We start from the raw sequence: 18,039 nt of genomic DNA on the forward strand, positions 1-18,039 counted from the left end.
TGGGCTGTCAGTGGCCTATGTTCCTCATGGGGAAAAGGGGCTTAAGAAGAAGAAGAAGACATGTTCACCCATTCATACAGAACTTTGCACTGCCCGCCTGCTACACAGCACTACCTGACAACCCACTGCACCTCCTAAGCCACAGCTTAATAATTCAATAATCCAAAGATACCATCTGCTGTTGTCAAAATGTTATTTTTAAGATAAAAAAAATTAAAACAAAAAACAAAAAAACATAACTGGTTGGTAGGATTAGAAAGCTTTGTTTTCTCTTATAGGCAAGAGCTGGTTTATGGGCTCTGTAAAATAACTTGTAAGATGTGCTGTGTTGGGACATGTCCAAAAACAGTGTTTGTAATTTATATATATTTTAAATACAGGGATGAAAAAGCAAACTAACATAATCTTGCATCAGGATGACTGACACAAGATTATGTATGTCTGCATGTGGACTTTTTCATGTTGCTCTATACAAATAAAAATACTAACAAAAATGAAAAATAATACAAAAAACAGATGATTGATTTGTCTGTTACAGACGACAATCAGAGTGTGAAGCTGTCATAAATGCCTGACTGTCAGTTTAGTAAAGTTGCACAAACAGCTGGGTACAGATACTGTCTCAGAAAGGTGTGGAGGGGAACAGCTTTCTGAAGCTATCCACCACCTGACAAGTACTTCAAATTATATCCATAATTTTAAAGTATTTGGTCTTGTAAACAGAGCAACAATGGAAAAACATATTGATTTAGGCTGACTGTGTATGGGAAGATGAGACATCGGTGAGTCCATAAAGAAACAAGAAGCAGGTGGATAAAGACAACCTAATAAGACATCATTACCTAAAATCTAATATGTACTCATTTTGTTGACAAACTTCAACATCTGTCTAAGCCCAGCCCCGGGAGCCTTTTTCAGCCCCAACAGCCCACTGAAAAGACAAAGACAGCAAGAAGAATCCGGCTTTACAGCCCATTCATTCCTCTGAGGTTGTTACTGAGAGGCAGTTAGCACCGCCGATGCTGGACACCATCACACGCAAATAACCTATTGTGTGGCCACCCGACAGACAGAGGGAGATAAAGCGAGACAGAAAACAGCAGAGAGGGGGAGAGAGAGAGAGAGCTCATTAAATATGATCTTGGGTTAAGTGAGAAGCACATTAGGGCTGTGCTTAAATCACAGACAATGAGGTCTAGTTGACACAATGGCACTATGGACACACATAACACTGACTGACATCCAGTTTCATAGGGAAGGAGGAGGTGGAGGTGCAACACACCAAAACAGACACACATATGTGTGTGTGTTTTTGCTCAATGCACCTATGTTGGGGACGATGGCTGATATTAAAACAACTTATCTTGTTCTTCCTTCTGGGCGTAAAGGGAAAGGCTAGAATAAGGGGAATTTGGGAGGAAGAGTGGTGAGCAGTCTCCCTCCCTCCCTCTCACACACACACACACACACACACACACACACACACACACACACACACACACACACACACACACACACACACACACACACACACACAGTTAATTACACCAGTACCATAATTCAATAGGGCAAAACAAGGAAGTTGCTGGGGAATTCTAATTTCATTTAGGAACATTTATCCAAACAAATAAGACAAGTTGCAACATTAGAAAAGACACTGGTAGTGTAGAACAGAGGACTCTGCTGTACATCAGCAAGCTCATATCTACAGATGCAGAGAGGGAAAAGGCAGTAAAAAAGCAGCCAGCACATGTGAAGGATGGCAACAGCACACAAAACTCTAATGTGGCAAATATCACCAGGCTGAGCTCTGTATTGCAGCAGCATAAGCCGCCATCATCAGTGCCTGGAGCCAGTCTGGCTCAGTGCTTTATTTTGTCTTTGAAACCACCAGGCTCATTTTTCATCACCATCACTGTCAATGAAGCACTATTCATTGTTGAGCTAAGCCCTGTCACTTGCACAGCTATCTCGGCTAACCCAGCAATGAACTCCTAAATAACTGCAGACTAGGATTTGAATATTTCACCACATAATTGGAGCATTAACATAATCTAGGGGTGCGGGAGCTCAGCTACTGTTTCCGACAAGCAGGAATCAAAAGGCGCATCAGGATCCAATCGTTTGTAATAATGAGGAACTTTTCACAGTCTGTGAGCAAGTATAATTACCACGAGCCAGATTATAGCATTATATGAGGCCCAATTGCCACTCCAACAAACAGCAAACACTGGGTTATATCATCGCTGGAAAGCAATATTTTTGCCATGTCCTACTCTATTTTCAGCTGTGGACTTTGCCTCAATTGAAACTGTTGTCTCAAGAGGGAGGAGATAAGATAAGGGTGGTGTAGAGAGGGTTAAAGTAATTAGGAGCTTTGTCTTGGCATTGAAGGGAGAAAAATACACAGTTATGGAGATGGAAGCTCACAGTACACTGAGACAACAGCGTCAGTGTACAGCTGCATACACTGGAGGGAAATTGCTGCACTGTAAGCCAATTTGCTCCATATTAAGATCTCGTATCCAACGCCACTCTGGAGTTTATTATCACCCCACCAAAAAGAGAGTAACTGCCTGTGGATTTTTTTTTAAATCGCATTATAAAGAGTATTCAGTTTGATTGGTTGAGATGTCTAGAAGTATCACCACCAATCAACACCTCATTCTCCAGCTACCAAACACTGTTAAGTCAGTTTAAAAACCAAAAAATTGTTCCCATATGTACCTGTCAAGCAAAGCAACTTTATCTCAACTTGCTATCAAACTATCAGCCTGTCAAAGCATCACAGAATTTAACTGATTCTCCTCTGGAGAGTTTCTAAACATTTCTATGACCTCCGACTTTCTGCTAAGTCACAACGAGTGCAGGACCAGTCCTCAGCGGGAACGCTCGTCTGCACTCAGACACGTTAAACACAGGGTGGGCCGCTTTGAGACTGGACAAACAAGGCCCCGACGTTTTGATTGACAAGGCCCTTCGTGGATTAGCAGGCTGTGGCTATCTGGTGTTTTCATTGCTTTTTAGTTTGACATTTGATGAGACTGTGAAAAACTCTTGTGGCCTTGATGTCTACATAAAGATGATGGGAGGAGAATAAAGAACTTGCAAGCTTTGACAAGCATTCTTCTACACTCAGCTTAACTTGATGCACAAATCTGTGGTTTGATTTACCCAAGAAGATCATGACAAAAGTCGGATTAACCACATTTATTCCACTTTTCAGACACGTCAAAAACTAGAGGCCCGAGTGAGCCCCAGCCAGATGTATGGGCGGCTGCCTGGTTTGCAAGAATTTTCCTGATGAGTCTTCCAGTATTGACCACTTTTTAAGTTTCTCCAATCTGTTGCATCATATAAAAACTGTTGTAAACAAACACTGTTGTCATCAAACTCCAAGGTTGAGAATCATGACTTGGCTGATCAACAATGCTATTCTGATGCTTGACTTTTACTTTCTTATCATCACACTTAATATCCAATAAACTGCTACTAAGAGAGGAATAACAAGTGTCAGCAGGGGTCTGCCAGGACTATCAGAGGCATACATCTGAAGTCTCAAGTTGCATTACGGGGAGATTTAGAGTACAGTGCAAGATATTGATTATCTTTATGAGCTCTACACTTGTGTTGTATTTGCAAGACCAGATCAGAGAAGCACATTGCCATATAGGGATATGGTAATACAGGGGTATAAAGTCAAAGAATCATTGTTATGCATGAAAAAACGTACAACTAAACGCTCACTGATCTGTTATGTATATGTTTACATGCAGAAAGATGCTGTTCAGGCACCTCATGAAAACACACTCACCGTAGTGTATTTGCCAAGCTGGCATAGGGAGGGGAACGTTTCTTGATGAGCCTTACGGATCTTTTCAATGATGGTCTCCAGCTCAGCTGTCAGCTCATAGCTCTCTGCCATATCCGGCTTTGGGCTCTCCTTCTTCTTCTTATTCCGGTCATTTCGAACAGCTGGAGGAACACAAAAGAATTGGTTTATCCTCATAACAATTGTAGCTCTTGGTGAATCTAAACAAAATGAAAGGCACGCTTGGGTTCTTGTAATGATCCTGTCAGCCTGCGTTTTGAGTTCTCTATATAGTTTTGTTCATTATGATGTTTTAGCTTTATTTCCAGTTTTTTTTTCAGTTTAGGTTGTGTTTTCTTTCATAATTTGTATTATAGTTATTGTCTATAACTATTCCTGAGTTTCAGTTTTCCTGCCCTCCTGTGTTCCCCGTGTCTGTTAAGCCTGCATTTCTCTGTTAGTCTTGTGTTTAGTTACTTCCTGTTTTATTTTGATAGCTTCTTGTCTAGTTTCATTTTCCTTCCCTCCTGTGTTTCACTGGAGTTTCCCATTTCCCAAATAACCTTGTGTAATTTACTTTTAAGCCCTTTGTTTACCTTGGGTCTTTGTTGTGTCATACTGATTGTCCTCCACTGGTTCCCTGCCTGTAAGGTTTTCCACCTGCTTGGCTTCATGGACATTATTTTCTGCCACTTGCCATTTGAATTTATGGAGTTTTCTGTTTTTATTTTTACTCTGATCTCCAAGTCTGCATTTTGGGTCAACACAACATATGACATGTATTGCTAGTAAACATTTTTTTGATTAAATTTTAAAAGTGTAAAAAAAATGTTTAAAAAAGTGTAAAAGTGCAGCTAGTGAAGATATTGGCAACAGTGTACAAAGCCCCACAGGTTAAATGTCAGAAGAGAAAGAGGAATTCTAGATGGTGTTATGATGAGGAATGGATAGTTATGATATTAAGGACAAAAATGCAGAAGCACTGATGGTAAGTGCCTGCGGACTTAAAAAAGACAGAGGAACATAGGGTGACATAAGTCTTGATGGTTCCTGGGTTGATCCTGAGCATCCTAATCAATTTCCTCTCACCTGAGAATGAATATATAATTATGTATATACGGTACCAGTCAAAAGCAAAAGTTTGGGCACACTCACCCATTCATGAATGGCTAAGTTTTGGGGGAAATTGCCCCAAGTGTTCCATTTACCATCTGGACCAGTGTTGCCTTTGCCTTCCACATCCTCACTAGCTCTTCTCTCAGTCCTTGGTATTTCTCAAGATTCTCATGCTTCTTCTTCCTGATGTTGCTATCGCTTGGTATTGCTACATCTATTACTACAGCCTTCTTCCTCTGCTTGCCCACCGCTGCTGTATCTGGTTGGTTAGCCATTACCAGTTTGTCCGTCTGTATCTGGACGCCCCACAGGATCTTAGCTTGCTCATTCTCAACCACCCATAGGTTGTATCCCATTTTGACCTTGGGACTTCCAGGTCATATCTGGCATATTTTGGCTTGTACCATGATAGTTCCCGTTCTTGCTCTTCTTCTTTCTCAAGTTTCTGCTCCCTGAGGTATTCACTAAGCACATGATCAGTTGTGGCCATCTTCTTGATGTACGCATGGATCTTTGTTGTTTTATCCAGGATATTGGTTCAGACATTCACTAATCCTTGATCTCCATCCTTCCGCTTAGCGTGCTGTCTTAGGGAACTGGACTTGGGGTGAAACCTTCCATGCATGGTAAGGTGCTTTCTTGTCTTGATCTCAGTGGCTTCTATCTCCTCCTTTGGTTAGCTTATTATCCCAGCAGGGTATATGATGACTGGCTAGGTGATGACTAGGTGTTGTTTGTCCAAATCTTGTTCTTCCCATTCAGCTGAGTTCTCAGGACTTGCTTTGCTTTCTGCAGGTACCTGATAATTGCAGCTTTCCTAGCAGCCTCTTTATGGTTCCCATTTGCCTGTGGGATTCCAAGGTACTTGTAGCTATCCTCAGTGTCTACAATGTTGCCTTCTTTTATTGCAACCCCATCAGTTTGGACTACCTTCCCTCTCCCTGTTACCATCCGGCTACACTTCTTCAGATCAAATGACATTCCTGTGTCATTGCTGTAGATCTTAGTGGTGTGGATCAGTTAATCAATGTTTAATTCACTCCTGACATACAGCAACTGCAGACCTTGTTTGTCTCAGTTAAAGTCAGTGATCATGATTCAACAATACGAAAGAGACTGGGTGAAATGGCATCCAAAGGGGAGTACCAACATGAAAACCACTGCTGACCAAAAAGAAAGCAAAGGCTCATCTCACATTTGATCCCAAAAACATTTGGGAAATTATTCTGTGAACTGATGAGACAAAACCAAAATGAAGGTTTTGGCATTTGTTCCCATCTATAATGTTATATCTTGCAAAAAAACTGAGGCACTGAGGCATCACTTCTTTAACTGATACAGTTGAGAAGCTTTGTAAAAACACATGCACACAATTCACTTACAAGACCACCACAAACACAAAGAACTATATAACATATACACAGTGTTGTGCCACACTGCATTACTTGCCTGGTGGCTTAGCTACAGAAGAAATGAGGATATACACCAAGAGATCAAATAAAATTGTTTTATGTTGAGCAGTAACTTAACTTGAATATTGTTCCACGCAAGCAAGTTATTAAATCTGGAGCTGGCATCAAGGTGTAAGGGAGCGCAAAGAAAACATGAGAAGTTAAAGCCTGAGTTCATTCATTCATGAAGTCTGTACTCCAGACACAACAGCAGACAGAATGACTTTTGTATCAGTTGAGAAATGTGACTAGAATACAGACTAGACCACTATGATGTTATTTATTTTACAAAGTGAAAGAAACTGCTTATTATTGTAAATACTCATTCATGATAGGGTCTACACTAAAAAGAGAGTTGTCACTGTCTTAGGTACCAGCCGGAAGGGAACCAGTAATGTTTTTCTGAGGATACGTGATTGATACATAACATAAAAAAATAATACCTCTAAAAAAAAGGAGAGGATGAGGGCAGGCACAGACCAGAGATCATCTGATCCTTGGGACAGAGAATTGCTGAACAGATAGTATAGTCAAGTACAGTCAAATTAGGTGCTGTAAGTATAATCTACTATGTTGTATTTACCCCCAAACCATCTAATGCACAACTAGCAACAAGTCCAAAAACTACATTTGTCAGTAATAATGCGTCTGTCAATTCCACAGATCTATGTGCACATCCTGTTCCCTTAGAACAGTGGTTATCAAACCTTTTCTAGTTTCACGCCCCACATGTCCTACTTACACAGCAGACAGTGATGGTGGACAGTTTCGATACCTAACATCTGCTCATGGATTTTCCTTGTGCCGCTGTGAGAATTAATCCGATGTTCAACATTTGCATGACTTTTATCCCAGGTCGTTCGCACCCCACCTGTCATGACCCTGCGCCCCAGTTTGACAAACACTCCCTTAGAAGAACCAGTTTCTTGAAAAGATCACAAAAAGGACCTCTTGTGTCATCTATTTACTAACATTTCCTAACAAAAGCGCTGGGTCACACATGTTGGACAGTAGACTTTCACCATGGTGCAAATTAAGCCACTGCAGAGACTTGCAGATGAACATAAATAGGAACTGGAGCCACTGCAGTATTTCGCTATATGGTTTATTTGCAATTTTGTACACAAGAGAAGTTTGTGGGTATAAACTTCAACAAGGAGGGTAACATAAAGTCATTGCTGAAATGGCTGGCTGTATCCAGTGTGGTGCTGAATTAATGGAAAGCTGACTGGAAGGGAAAAATGTGGTAGGAAAAGGTGCACAAGCAACAGAGATGACCACAGTCCTCAGCGCAGCGTCAAGAAAAGTTGATCCATCAATTCACCCATCATCCTTTTTATTCTGCTTAGCTAATTCAGGTTCATACTGTGGGGGCTGGAGCCTATCCCAGCTGTCACAGGGAAAGAGTCAGGGTACACCCTGGACAGGTCGCTGTCACAGGGTTCAATTCAAGAACTGCAGAGCAAACTTGGATTCCTTTGGTATCTTTTTTATTACAGATTTTTCATAACCCTAATGAAATATTTTAATAGCAACATCATTAAAGTTCTGTACTTTCAAAAGGTCCTTTGAAAGGGTTAGATGTTGTTGCATCATATCGCCTTCAAGAAGGTACATGCTGTCCTCCAGAGGATGGTAGTGATCTTGATTCTCCTCCAGGGTTAAGGCCATGTTCTGTGGGAAAATAACAGTAAATCTTAGATTCTACTAAATGTAAGACAAGGGAAGATAATCTGTTACACTGAAATATACATAGACTGGTGACATTTAAGGAGAGCTTCCTCAGAAGCAGAGTTATAGTCTAATGTGGGTTTACAACACCTTAGAGAAGAAGGTGTACACAGTTTTAGTGCCTTCAGGTGACTATTGTGATTTGGAGCTTTATAAATAAAACTGAATTGAACTGAAAATTGAATAATATTAAAAAAGAAAATCACCCCACGGCATAATTTATTTTCCACTATTTGGCCACTTCACTTTATAAGGTCAGTGTTAATTAGTAAAACAAAGGTTTACATATTTTACTGTGGGCTGTGGAGAGGAATGATGTATATATTTGAAGCTTGCTCAGCGAGAATGAAAAATATATCCCTTCTGTGAATCACAACACTCCAAATAAGTATTGAATTACCAGGGTATCATTGGAATATTTCCATTGTTACTAGTGTTTAGACACACTCATTACAGTAAATATCCATGCACACACTATTAAGAGCATAATCACTACTTCAGATACTGACAGATTTTTTTGCTTACTGATTTAGTGGAAACAATGGCAGCTGTGTGTCAGTCCTGAACCCTTTCAATTCTCAAATATCTCTCCATCACATGGGCATTCTATGTATATGAATGAAATTTTGGGATTTTAGTGATTTCATTGAACCATTCTTCTTCAAGGGTGGAATGATTGTACAGCACAAGGGTGTGCAAGTTTGAACTAATTTTGGACATTCTCTAATTCACACATGCTCAATATACATATACTCTCAAATATATGCATACACACCCACTAAAATTTAGTTAAATGTCCCTTAGCAAGTTGGTACCACTTAACAAGCTTCTGGCATTATTCTGGCTGGATATTTGACCACTCATCTTGGCAGAATTGGTAGTGTTCATTTTGGCTTTTAAGTACAGTCTACAAATTTTCAATAGGGTTCAGGTGGGGGCTTTGAAAAGGCCATTCCAGAAGCTTAATGTTAGCCTGCTTGATTCAGTTTTGTTTGTTTTCCAAAACAGTTTTAATGTGTGTTTGAGAAGGAGTCACAAAGTCATTTCTAAGGCTTTGGGACTCCAAACGGAGAAAATTTGGAACAGTGATGAACTTTCTCGGGATTGGCCAGCCTACCAAAATTACTCCGAGAGTGCATCAATGAGTCATCCAGAAGGTTACAAAAGAACCCAGAACAACATCTAAAGAACTGCAGGCCTTGTTTGCCTCAGTTAAGGTCAGAGTTCATGATTCAACAATAAAAAAGAGACTGAGCAAAAAAGGCATCCATGGGAGAGATCCAAGTGGAAAACTGCTGCTGACCAAAAAGAATACAAAGGCTCATCATACATTTGCCAAAAAACATCTTGATGATCCCCCAAGACTTTTTGGAAAATATTCTGTGGATCGACGAGACAAAAGTAGAACTTTTTGGAAGGTTTCTGTTCCATTACATATTGCTTAAAACAAATACAGCATTTCAGAAAAAGAACATCATACCAACAGTCAAAAATGGTGGTTGCTTCAGGACCTGGACTACTTGCCATCATTGATGGAACCATGAATTCTGCTCTGTACCAGAAAATCCTGAAGGAGAATGCCCGGCCATGAATTTGCGCCCTGCTGCTCAAGAACACTTAAGCAAGCAAAATTATTGTCTGCATGCTCTGTTGTGCCAAACAGCTTTTCTGTGCCAAGAGGAGCTGTATTTTAGGCTCCTCTTGTTAATTTATTCCTTTATTTTCTTTATTTTCAAGTTTTAAATAGCATGGCCCAACAACACCAGAGCCGACAGGTGGGAAGTGCCAGGGTGTGCGTGGGGGTCACCAATTGCTGCATCTGTAATAAAATACGAAAGCATACAAAAAAGAACCCAAAAACCAAAACAACAAACAGCATGTATTCACGTGTCTTGCATAGACACTGCATGTAATAGGGTCATGGGAAAACTTTGTGTCACACATAACACTCGCTTGACTACCTACAACATGTACAGCAACCAATGAGTGATCTAATTTTCTGTGCTCTCTACTCCCTCAGTTAATCAGTTATCATGACAACCAATGACTGTTGCTGGCCAAACCTTGTATAAAGTTGACTGTGATCCGAGGCACTATATAAGGAGAAATCACCACATTTTAAAATGAAAAGAAATTTGTGAAGAATGTGTCTTCCCAACCGTGCACTGAAAGCTCTAACAACCAAAACAAGAAGCATACTACCTGAACACGATGCGCTTGACGTAATATATATACTAAGATTTAACAACTGTTTTGTGAAGTGAAAGAATATAATTGCTTGTTTTTTTTATTTTGTAATAAACCTGATTAAAAGTTGTGAAGCAGTTTTCAGTAGATTTGATTGGTGAGTTTTTGTCCCAGTAACCATTAAAATGAAAATGATAGTTCATTCCCCATTTATTTAGAGAAAGGCTTTTAAAAAAAAAAAGCACTCATACTCAATCCTAGATGGTTGCTAAGTTGAAAAATTCTTAAAAGACTTTGTTGCAATTGGCTTAACTATTGACAGATGACACAATCATTTGCCCCCCCCCATAGTAAATTTTAAATTTTTGTCCAAATTTTCGTTTTTTGGGAAGTGATCTCATGTAGTTTTCAAAATAGCTTGTTTTCTTTAGAAAACAAATTAGTTCTATTTGCACACAATAACAGAATTATTTCAGAAAAAACTAAGATTACCAGGGTCAATCATAATACCCCTGAAAAACTAACCTTTTTATTGAGCCATAGCACAAACCACTGCCGTGCAATGATCTGTTTTAACTTTATAATTCCCAAAGCTTTTAAAATGAAAAATGAGGGTTATCTTCCAATTTTCACACAGTATAAAATCAGTTTAGACTTGAGAAAAACAATTGGTCACAAAGCAGGAGATAGATATACAAAGTTATTACAGCATTTTCAAGTGTCAAGAACTGGAGTGAGAAGTATCAAGAAATTCAAAGAGTCACAGTGCAGAACAGGCCTGACAGAGGTAGAAGTGAAAGATTTCAAAGACTGGAAAGAAAACTAGTAAGAGATGAGTCTAAAGACCCCAGAACAACTGCCAAGACACCAGTGAATGATTTAGCCAAGTTAGGAACTGTAGTCTCAAAGAAGACAGTTACTAGAGCCCAGCCCAGGAATGGACTGTAAGGTTGCAGACCAAGAAAAACACCACTTTTGCAGAAGAGACACCCTCAAGCCGGACTGAAGTATGCTAAGCACAACCTGGAGAAAGATTATGCATACTGGAAGTGCATCCTTTGGTCAGATGAGACAAAAATAGAGCTCTTTGGCTGTAGAGACACTGCTTATGTTTGGAGAAAGAAGAGAGAGGCGTACAACCTAAAGAACACCATCCTCACAGTGAAACACAGTCGTGGGAGTATGGTGTGGGGATGCTTCAGTGTGGCTGGAACTGGGAATCTTGTCAAGGTGAAAGGAATCATGAAGAAAGGATATGTGAAGATTTTAAAGAAAACTTCAAGCAGTCAGCAGCAAGACTGGGTCTGGGTCATCGCTTTGTCTTCTATACATTGCTTCTGGTGAAGAACTACCTCCCGAAGACCAAATTGAACGTTATTGACTGGCCTGCATGAAGCCCTGACTTGAATACCATTGAAAATCTGTGGGTTGAACTGAAGACCAAGACCATCAAATCTGGAGGAGCTTGAGAGATTCACCAAAGAAGACTCATCCCTGTGAGACTTGGTGAATATTACAACAAATGACTGCAGACTGTTATTCAGCAAAAAGGATACACAACTGACTATTAGCATCAGGGGTGCTAATATTTTTAACCCTGGTAGTTTTTGTGAAATAATTTTGTTTTTGAGTGCAAAGTAAAATAATGTAAGCATCAAAATAAAACTGGTATGTTTGGAAAAACTGTGATAATAAAATCTTGCTCTGTTTAATAGCACTTGGGAAAAATTTTTAAAAATATATAATTCTATCTTCATCTGTAAGTCATAGAGCTCCTTGATCTATCTAAAGAGTTAGTGTCACAACCTTTAAGGAGATACAAAATACTTATGTACACAAGGACCTAATATTAATCAACTTACTGGCCTCTCCGAGTAATGCTGGTGTTGAACCAGAAATGAACGTAAAGAATCTTCTGCTAGGCAGAGCAAGGACTGATGACTCTTCTTTCTTCTTCTTTCTTCCAATAAATAAAACATAAAATAATAAAAAATATTTTTTTAAAATAGAATATCAGTTCAAATGCATGGCATTTAATAGTGCTGATTTATTCTTTTTTTTTTTTTTTAAATCAGTTTCCAAAATAAGTAATAAAACTATCCCAAAAGCTCCAAAGAATAAAAATGTAAATGTGGGATATAAAATCATGTTTCTCTTGTAAGTTTTTTTTTAGTAAATTCAACAGTTGGTCAATATATTGATCAACTTCTTTTCTTATAAAAACCTGGTTGCAGCAAGAGGATTATGTCAGGCTAAATGAATCAAATCCCAACCCCTAACAAACTGCTCAAAGAAGTGCCACAGGCTTCTGAGCCTGTAATCTTATGATCTTGATGATTATAACAGATTGCATAGTTGATCTATGACCTCAAACAAAGGCTTCTGTGGCTGTCAGGCTTAGCGCAGGACAATACTAATATTACAATACTATGGAGCACAATATTTTTCAACAGAGATTAGAATATACCATTGGGGTTGAAGAAAATGCAGCGCACTGGTTTGAACCATGGTTGTCTGATAAATTCCATCCATCCATCCATTCGCAATTTAGAGTAGCCAATTAACCTAACCCCAGTAAGTGCATGTCTTCAGAATGTGGGAGGAAACCGGAGTACCCGGAGGAAACCCACGCAAGCACGGGGAGAACATGCAAACTCCACACAGAGAGAGGGAGAGCTGATAAATTCCAGTTTGCTCAAATAAATGATGAGTGTTCCTCATCATCATCATCACCTTATGCCAGAACCTAGGATGTAACCTGATGTGCACCTCTCGAGAAATGGGTCAACGCAGCCTGCAAGGACTGTGATTGGCTTGTCAGAATAGATGTGAGGGTACAAAGAAAAAAAATACAGGGACAAATATGTTTGCCACGAAATAAAGCTGACCACAACAAAGAGCAAGGACCCAGGAGGGAAAAAAGTCCCAGTATTTTATTTGATTCTGTCGGTCAGCATCACATGTAAAACACCAGGACACGACCTCATGGTAATTAACACAGTGCATATAGCACAAGCATAAATGCCAGCAGTGACGTTGGCCACTTACTTAGGTTACGTCGTGAGCTGCACAAAAACCCAGTGCAGAAGTCTAAATCAGGCCTTAGCTGTTGCCCACTTCCACAGCTGAGAATGGCTTCCTTGACGAAACCCACACTGGTTTCAAAAGCAGATACCCTGACTGTCATGACTGAGACTATAAAAAACAAAAACAGTGGCTTAGGTCTTCACGCAGCTGAATGTCACAGGATATAGGACACACAAAGTTGTGAGTGGACCTGGCTACCTAATCTGAACCAATTTTGTGGGAACGGATAACTGTGGTTGTCAATGCAGTATTGACACCTCTGAATTCAGCACTCACAACATGAGTCTGGGTGATGAGAACAAATATCAACAGGACAGAGGGTTGCTGTTGTTGCCAGTTTTGACTTACCCAGTGCTGTTAGAGGAACAAGTGGAGGCATTCAGAACTTGTCTCACTCATTTTCGCTTGTGTTTATCTGTTCTTTTCAGGTTATGTCCCCACTCCCTGGGGCTCGCGGTATCAGCAGCTCCTATGGTCCATCTCGGCTGACTGTATATGAGGGATTTCCAATGCTGGGTGGCTTCTCATAGCCTACATGTTATGTTGTATAGGTCTAACAGTCATGTGACATCAGACCAGTGGCGGTTTCTGATATGGGCGACATGGGCAGCTGCCCAGGGCGGCATTTCATCTAGGGCGGCATGACGCCCCCCTTCCCCCAATGCATTGCGATCGCCGCAGCAACGCCTACCGCACTGCTCCACTTGTGGGGTAATGGGCGCCCTCTGCTTGCTGTGTATTGCATGTAGCTTTCTGCAATGGTCAGACAGGTTGTAACAGAAGGAAAGGGGCAGGCGGGGATTCTCTGTCTCGCTGTCACTGCTTCACTCGATCGTCACACACACACAGCGCTGCCCCGCCCCCTTCTCCTCTCAGCCTGGGGTGCGAGTCAAGTGAAGCAGTGATGGCGTGAGAGTGAGACAGTCAGCCGGGTTCATTCATTCATGCCTGTACAGTTTTGGCCTGGTTACAGCCAACAGTAACTGCTGAATTATAAACAAAGGCAACTCACCCAAAGCTCTGTATATTTACCTCCGCCAAGGAGGTTATGTTTTCGGTTGCGTTGTTTGTCTGTCTGTTTGTCAGCAGAATTACTCCAAAAGTTATGAACGGATGTCACTGAAATTTTGTGGAGCGGTTGGAAATGACAAGAGGAAGAAGTGATTAAATTTTGATGGCGATCCAAATCACGATCTGGATCCAGGAATTTTTTTTAAGGATTCTTCAGTATTGCGGGATACAGGCAGAGCCTTCCCCTTTAAGAGACACCACCCACTTTTCTCTGCCCCGTGTGTGTGTATGCGGGCTAGCGTGGGAGACGAGCGCGAGGGAAAAAGTGTGTTCGGTGGCGGTGGAAAAAGGAATAAAAGTTCTGTTGCTAAAATCCTTCGACTTGCTGCATTTCTCCGCCTTGCTAAAGGTGACCCACATGGATGAGCAAGTTAGTTACCAGCCACGAGCCAAGCGAAGTAGAGACCAGAGGTCTCCCTACTACGGTTAGGAGCCGCGATCTGGTCGAGATAACACACTATTGCGGGATAGGGGGTTATTGTTGTCTGGGAAAGATGAAAGATTATTTCAAAGTATTTAGATACACGTATTACAGCGTCAGTGACCCTATGGCCTTGGTGGAGGTTTGCGCTCTCTGAGTGCTTCTAGTTAAATATATATCACACCTGGTGCTATTAACATGAGTTTCAATGGAGGTTTTGTTGTGTTGGGCTGGCAACTGTCAGTCAGATCTGACAACCCTGTGGATGGGCGGGGGTTATAACCTATTCAGCTTCAGTGCAAATTACGGCAGATGGAAAGGAAAAGGTCAAAGCCATCAGGTGTGCAGTTTAGGAAAAAGAGAAAAGAACAACAGGAGAAATAAGCAAAGATGAAGGTAAGCAGAAGCTGTGTAATATTTCAGTTTCTTCCATGTTTTTTCAAATAAAATTTAAAAGAAATTCTGAGTGTGCCTGTGATGGTGGGGAGACCTTCAGTTAAAAGCTGTCTGTCAGACCATGGCAGAAAGCTACATGCACCACACAGCAGGTGCTCATTACCCCCCAAGTGGAGTAGTGCGGTAGGCGCTGCTGCGCGATTGCTATGGGGGGTTGGGGTGGGGGTGGGAGGGCGCCGGCAGGGATGCTCGCCCAGGGCGCCAAACAGGCTAGGACCGCCACTGCATCAGACCCAAGTGTGTCTGCCCCTGGCAGAAGTCACACGGGATGTTCTATGTGGTGCATGCGGCGCAGCGTTCTCCAGCAGTCCCAAATACATTTTCTGGAATTCACAGTAGTGTTTTTCCCCTTGATGTGCTTTGCTCAATTTCTGTATGGAATCAACATCATGGAAATACGACTACAGTGTTCATATCAACCGTCATGGGGATTGTATTCGTGCTGGTAACAAACACTGGGATCCAAACTGATTCTATGGAGCAGCAACTATTTTCTGTCTCCAGGAGAGACACATCCCAGGGCCTCCCAAGCTGGGGGTGGATCCGCTGTCCAGGGGTGCTACAGAGATTGGGCTTTACATTCAGCTCTTGTGGAACAGGTGTTGATACAGCTTGATCAAGCTGCGACTGATCTGTGTGTGTCAAGAGAAAATATGCAGTGTCTGCTTTTTTTCCCTTGGTGGACGATCAAAGCATATCCTTTAGACATGCATTTCCTTCCCACACGTTCTGATTATGTTAGCTCTGCATAGCCTGGAGTAAGAACATTAACAATGCACTCTTTGATTTATTATATCTGTATACTGTATGGCTGATAAGTTGATAAAACTTATTATGTGAATTTCAATATTTAGTTTACTGTATTTGTTCTTTTTTGTTAAAAAAAACCTTATATATATTAATAACAGGAGCAGTTTGTTACTCTTAATATTTTTATAAGATTCATAAAAGTGAGAACAAGTGTAGGCGACAACAGTAAGACTGAACAGATTAATGTATGGTGCGTCACAAAGATGGCCATGTTTTTCAAAGCACTGGGTTCCCCAGAGAGCAGGCTGAAGCTGCGATACCTCATGTACAGTGTGGGAACATTCTTGACAGAGAGCCAGACAGTCCTCTGTTAGGACAGCAGATTGGAAATGTTATGCAAGAACACTGGAAATGTAAACATCCCAGAGCGTATTGTCAAGACTGCAGTGACAGGCAGCCTCTTCCTGTCCCATCCAGAAAGCAGGATAAACACACTGAGTCTAAACATAGACTCAGAGTTGATGCCATGCCATGCCATATTCATTGTCCATGCTAAGTTCCATAGTTTATGTTCACGTTATGTTTATGCTAAGTTGCTATTAAAGCTTTAAATTAAATTAAGCTCCTCGCCTAATGAGTCCTGCATTGGGGTCCTCTGCCTTGCTTGCCACAGCCCCAAACCTGACAATCAGAGCTCCATTGATGATGATGATGATGATGATGATGATGATGGCATGGCATGGCATGGCATGGCATGGCATGGCACATAAAGCACACAGCAGGAAGCAAACAATGACGTGACAAGGACCAAGGGGAACTGCAGACAATAAATACACAAAAGGATGATGAGGGGAGTGGAAACATGTGAGGAGCACAGCTGGACACAATAACACTGATGAGACAGGGGAAGCAAAACTAAACACAAAGCACAAGGAACACAAGACTGTCAAAATAAAAAAGGAAGTGACTCACCATGACGCACACATAAAATTAACACAGAGGGAACCTAAACCTGACCAAAACAGAACCTAAATACAACACACAGGGAACACCAGGATGTCAAACTAAACACAAGACATGAGACGAGGGACTAAGACATGAGAACAAAACATACATACTGTAGGAACAATGACAGAACAAGAGGCCATGGGAAGCAAAACATAACACAGACATGACACCGGAGGGATTACACCTGAACACAGATCATGGAAAAAAATGAGAGGGAAACAGGAATTAAACACAAATAACTTAACAGAAAACTATGATAACTAAAAATCTTAATTCCTAACTAACAGCATAAGTCAAGAGCATAGAGTGCACTGGGCCAACGGCCCAGGAACATGACACTGATACCATAATTCACGATGGCAACGAGTAAATAAAGAGCAGACAATCCAGTTTAATCCAGTGGATCAAGCAATATGAATGCATATCACTGTAATGGTTATCTTAAAAAAAAAATCTGTTTAAATTCGAAAAAGTAGTTCCAGTCATTGTCATAATTTGATCAACTTGAATTTTTTATTTACTAAATTCAATATTTCACTATTAAATCAAATTAATTGTCTATAACCTAACAAGGAAAAAATCAGCAACTGCAGATAAAAATAGGACTCAGACAGACATATGGATCTGTTATATTATTTACACCTAGAAAGGCTAATAATGTTAAGGTTTGGACTATAAATTTTTAGACACTGCTCAACAAAATGCTTGTTAAATTTTTTTTTAATGACTGTGTTTGAACATATGAACATATTTCAACATAAAACAGAACACAGTGATATCACTCAGTGATGGTTCAGCTTTCTGATGACAGTGTTTAAGATCAGCGGGGAAAGTTAATCTTTCTGTTTTTCCAGACAGGATTTTAGGCTTTAGAAGTTCAGATCATGAAGATGTTAAAGCATGATTTGAGGCTTTGCTGATTATGGAAGCATGGTACTTTCTTTCATTAA

At 40.7% G+C, this 18,039-nt stretch overlaps 1 protein-coding gene across 1 annotated transcript in view; it reads right to left on the reverse strand.

Moving 5' to 3' along the window:
- Positions 1 to 18,039, reverse strand: part of LOC115788528 (retinoic acid receptor beta) — a 96,173-nt gene that overhangs the window by 21,043 nt on the left and 57,091 nt on the right. Inside the window, exon 4 of the mRNA XM_030741587.1 lies at positions 3,815 to 3,975. Coding sequence (XP_030597447.1) covers positions 3,815 to 3,975 — 161 coding nt within the window. The remainder of the gene's footprint in view (positions 1 to 3,814; positions 3,976 to 18,039) is intronic.

Source organism: Archocentrus centrarchus, chromosome 11, assembly GCF_007364275.1.
Source record: "Archocentrus centrarchus isolate MPI-CPG fArcCen1 chromosome 11, fArcCen1, whole genome shotgun sequence".
Lineage (NCBI taxonomy): Eukaryota > Metazoa > Chordata > Actinopteri > Cichliformes > Cichlidae > Archocentrus > Archocentrus centrarchus.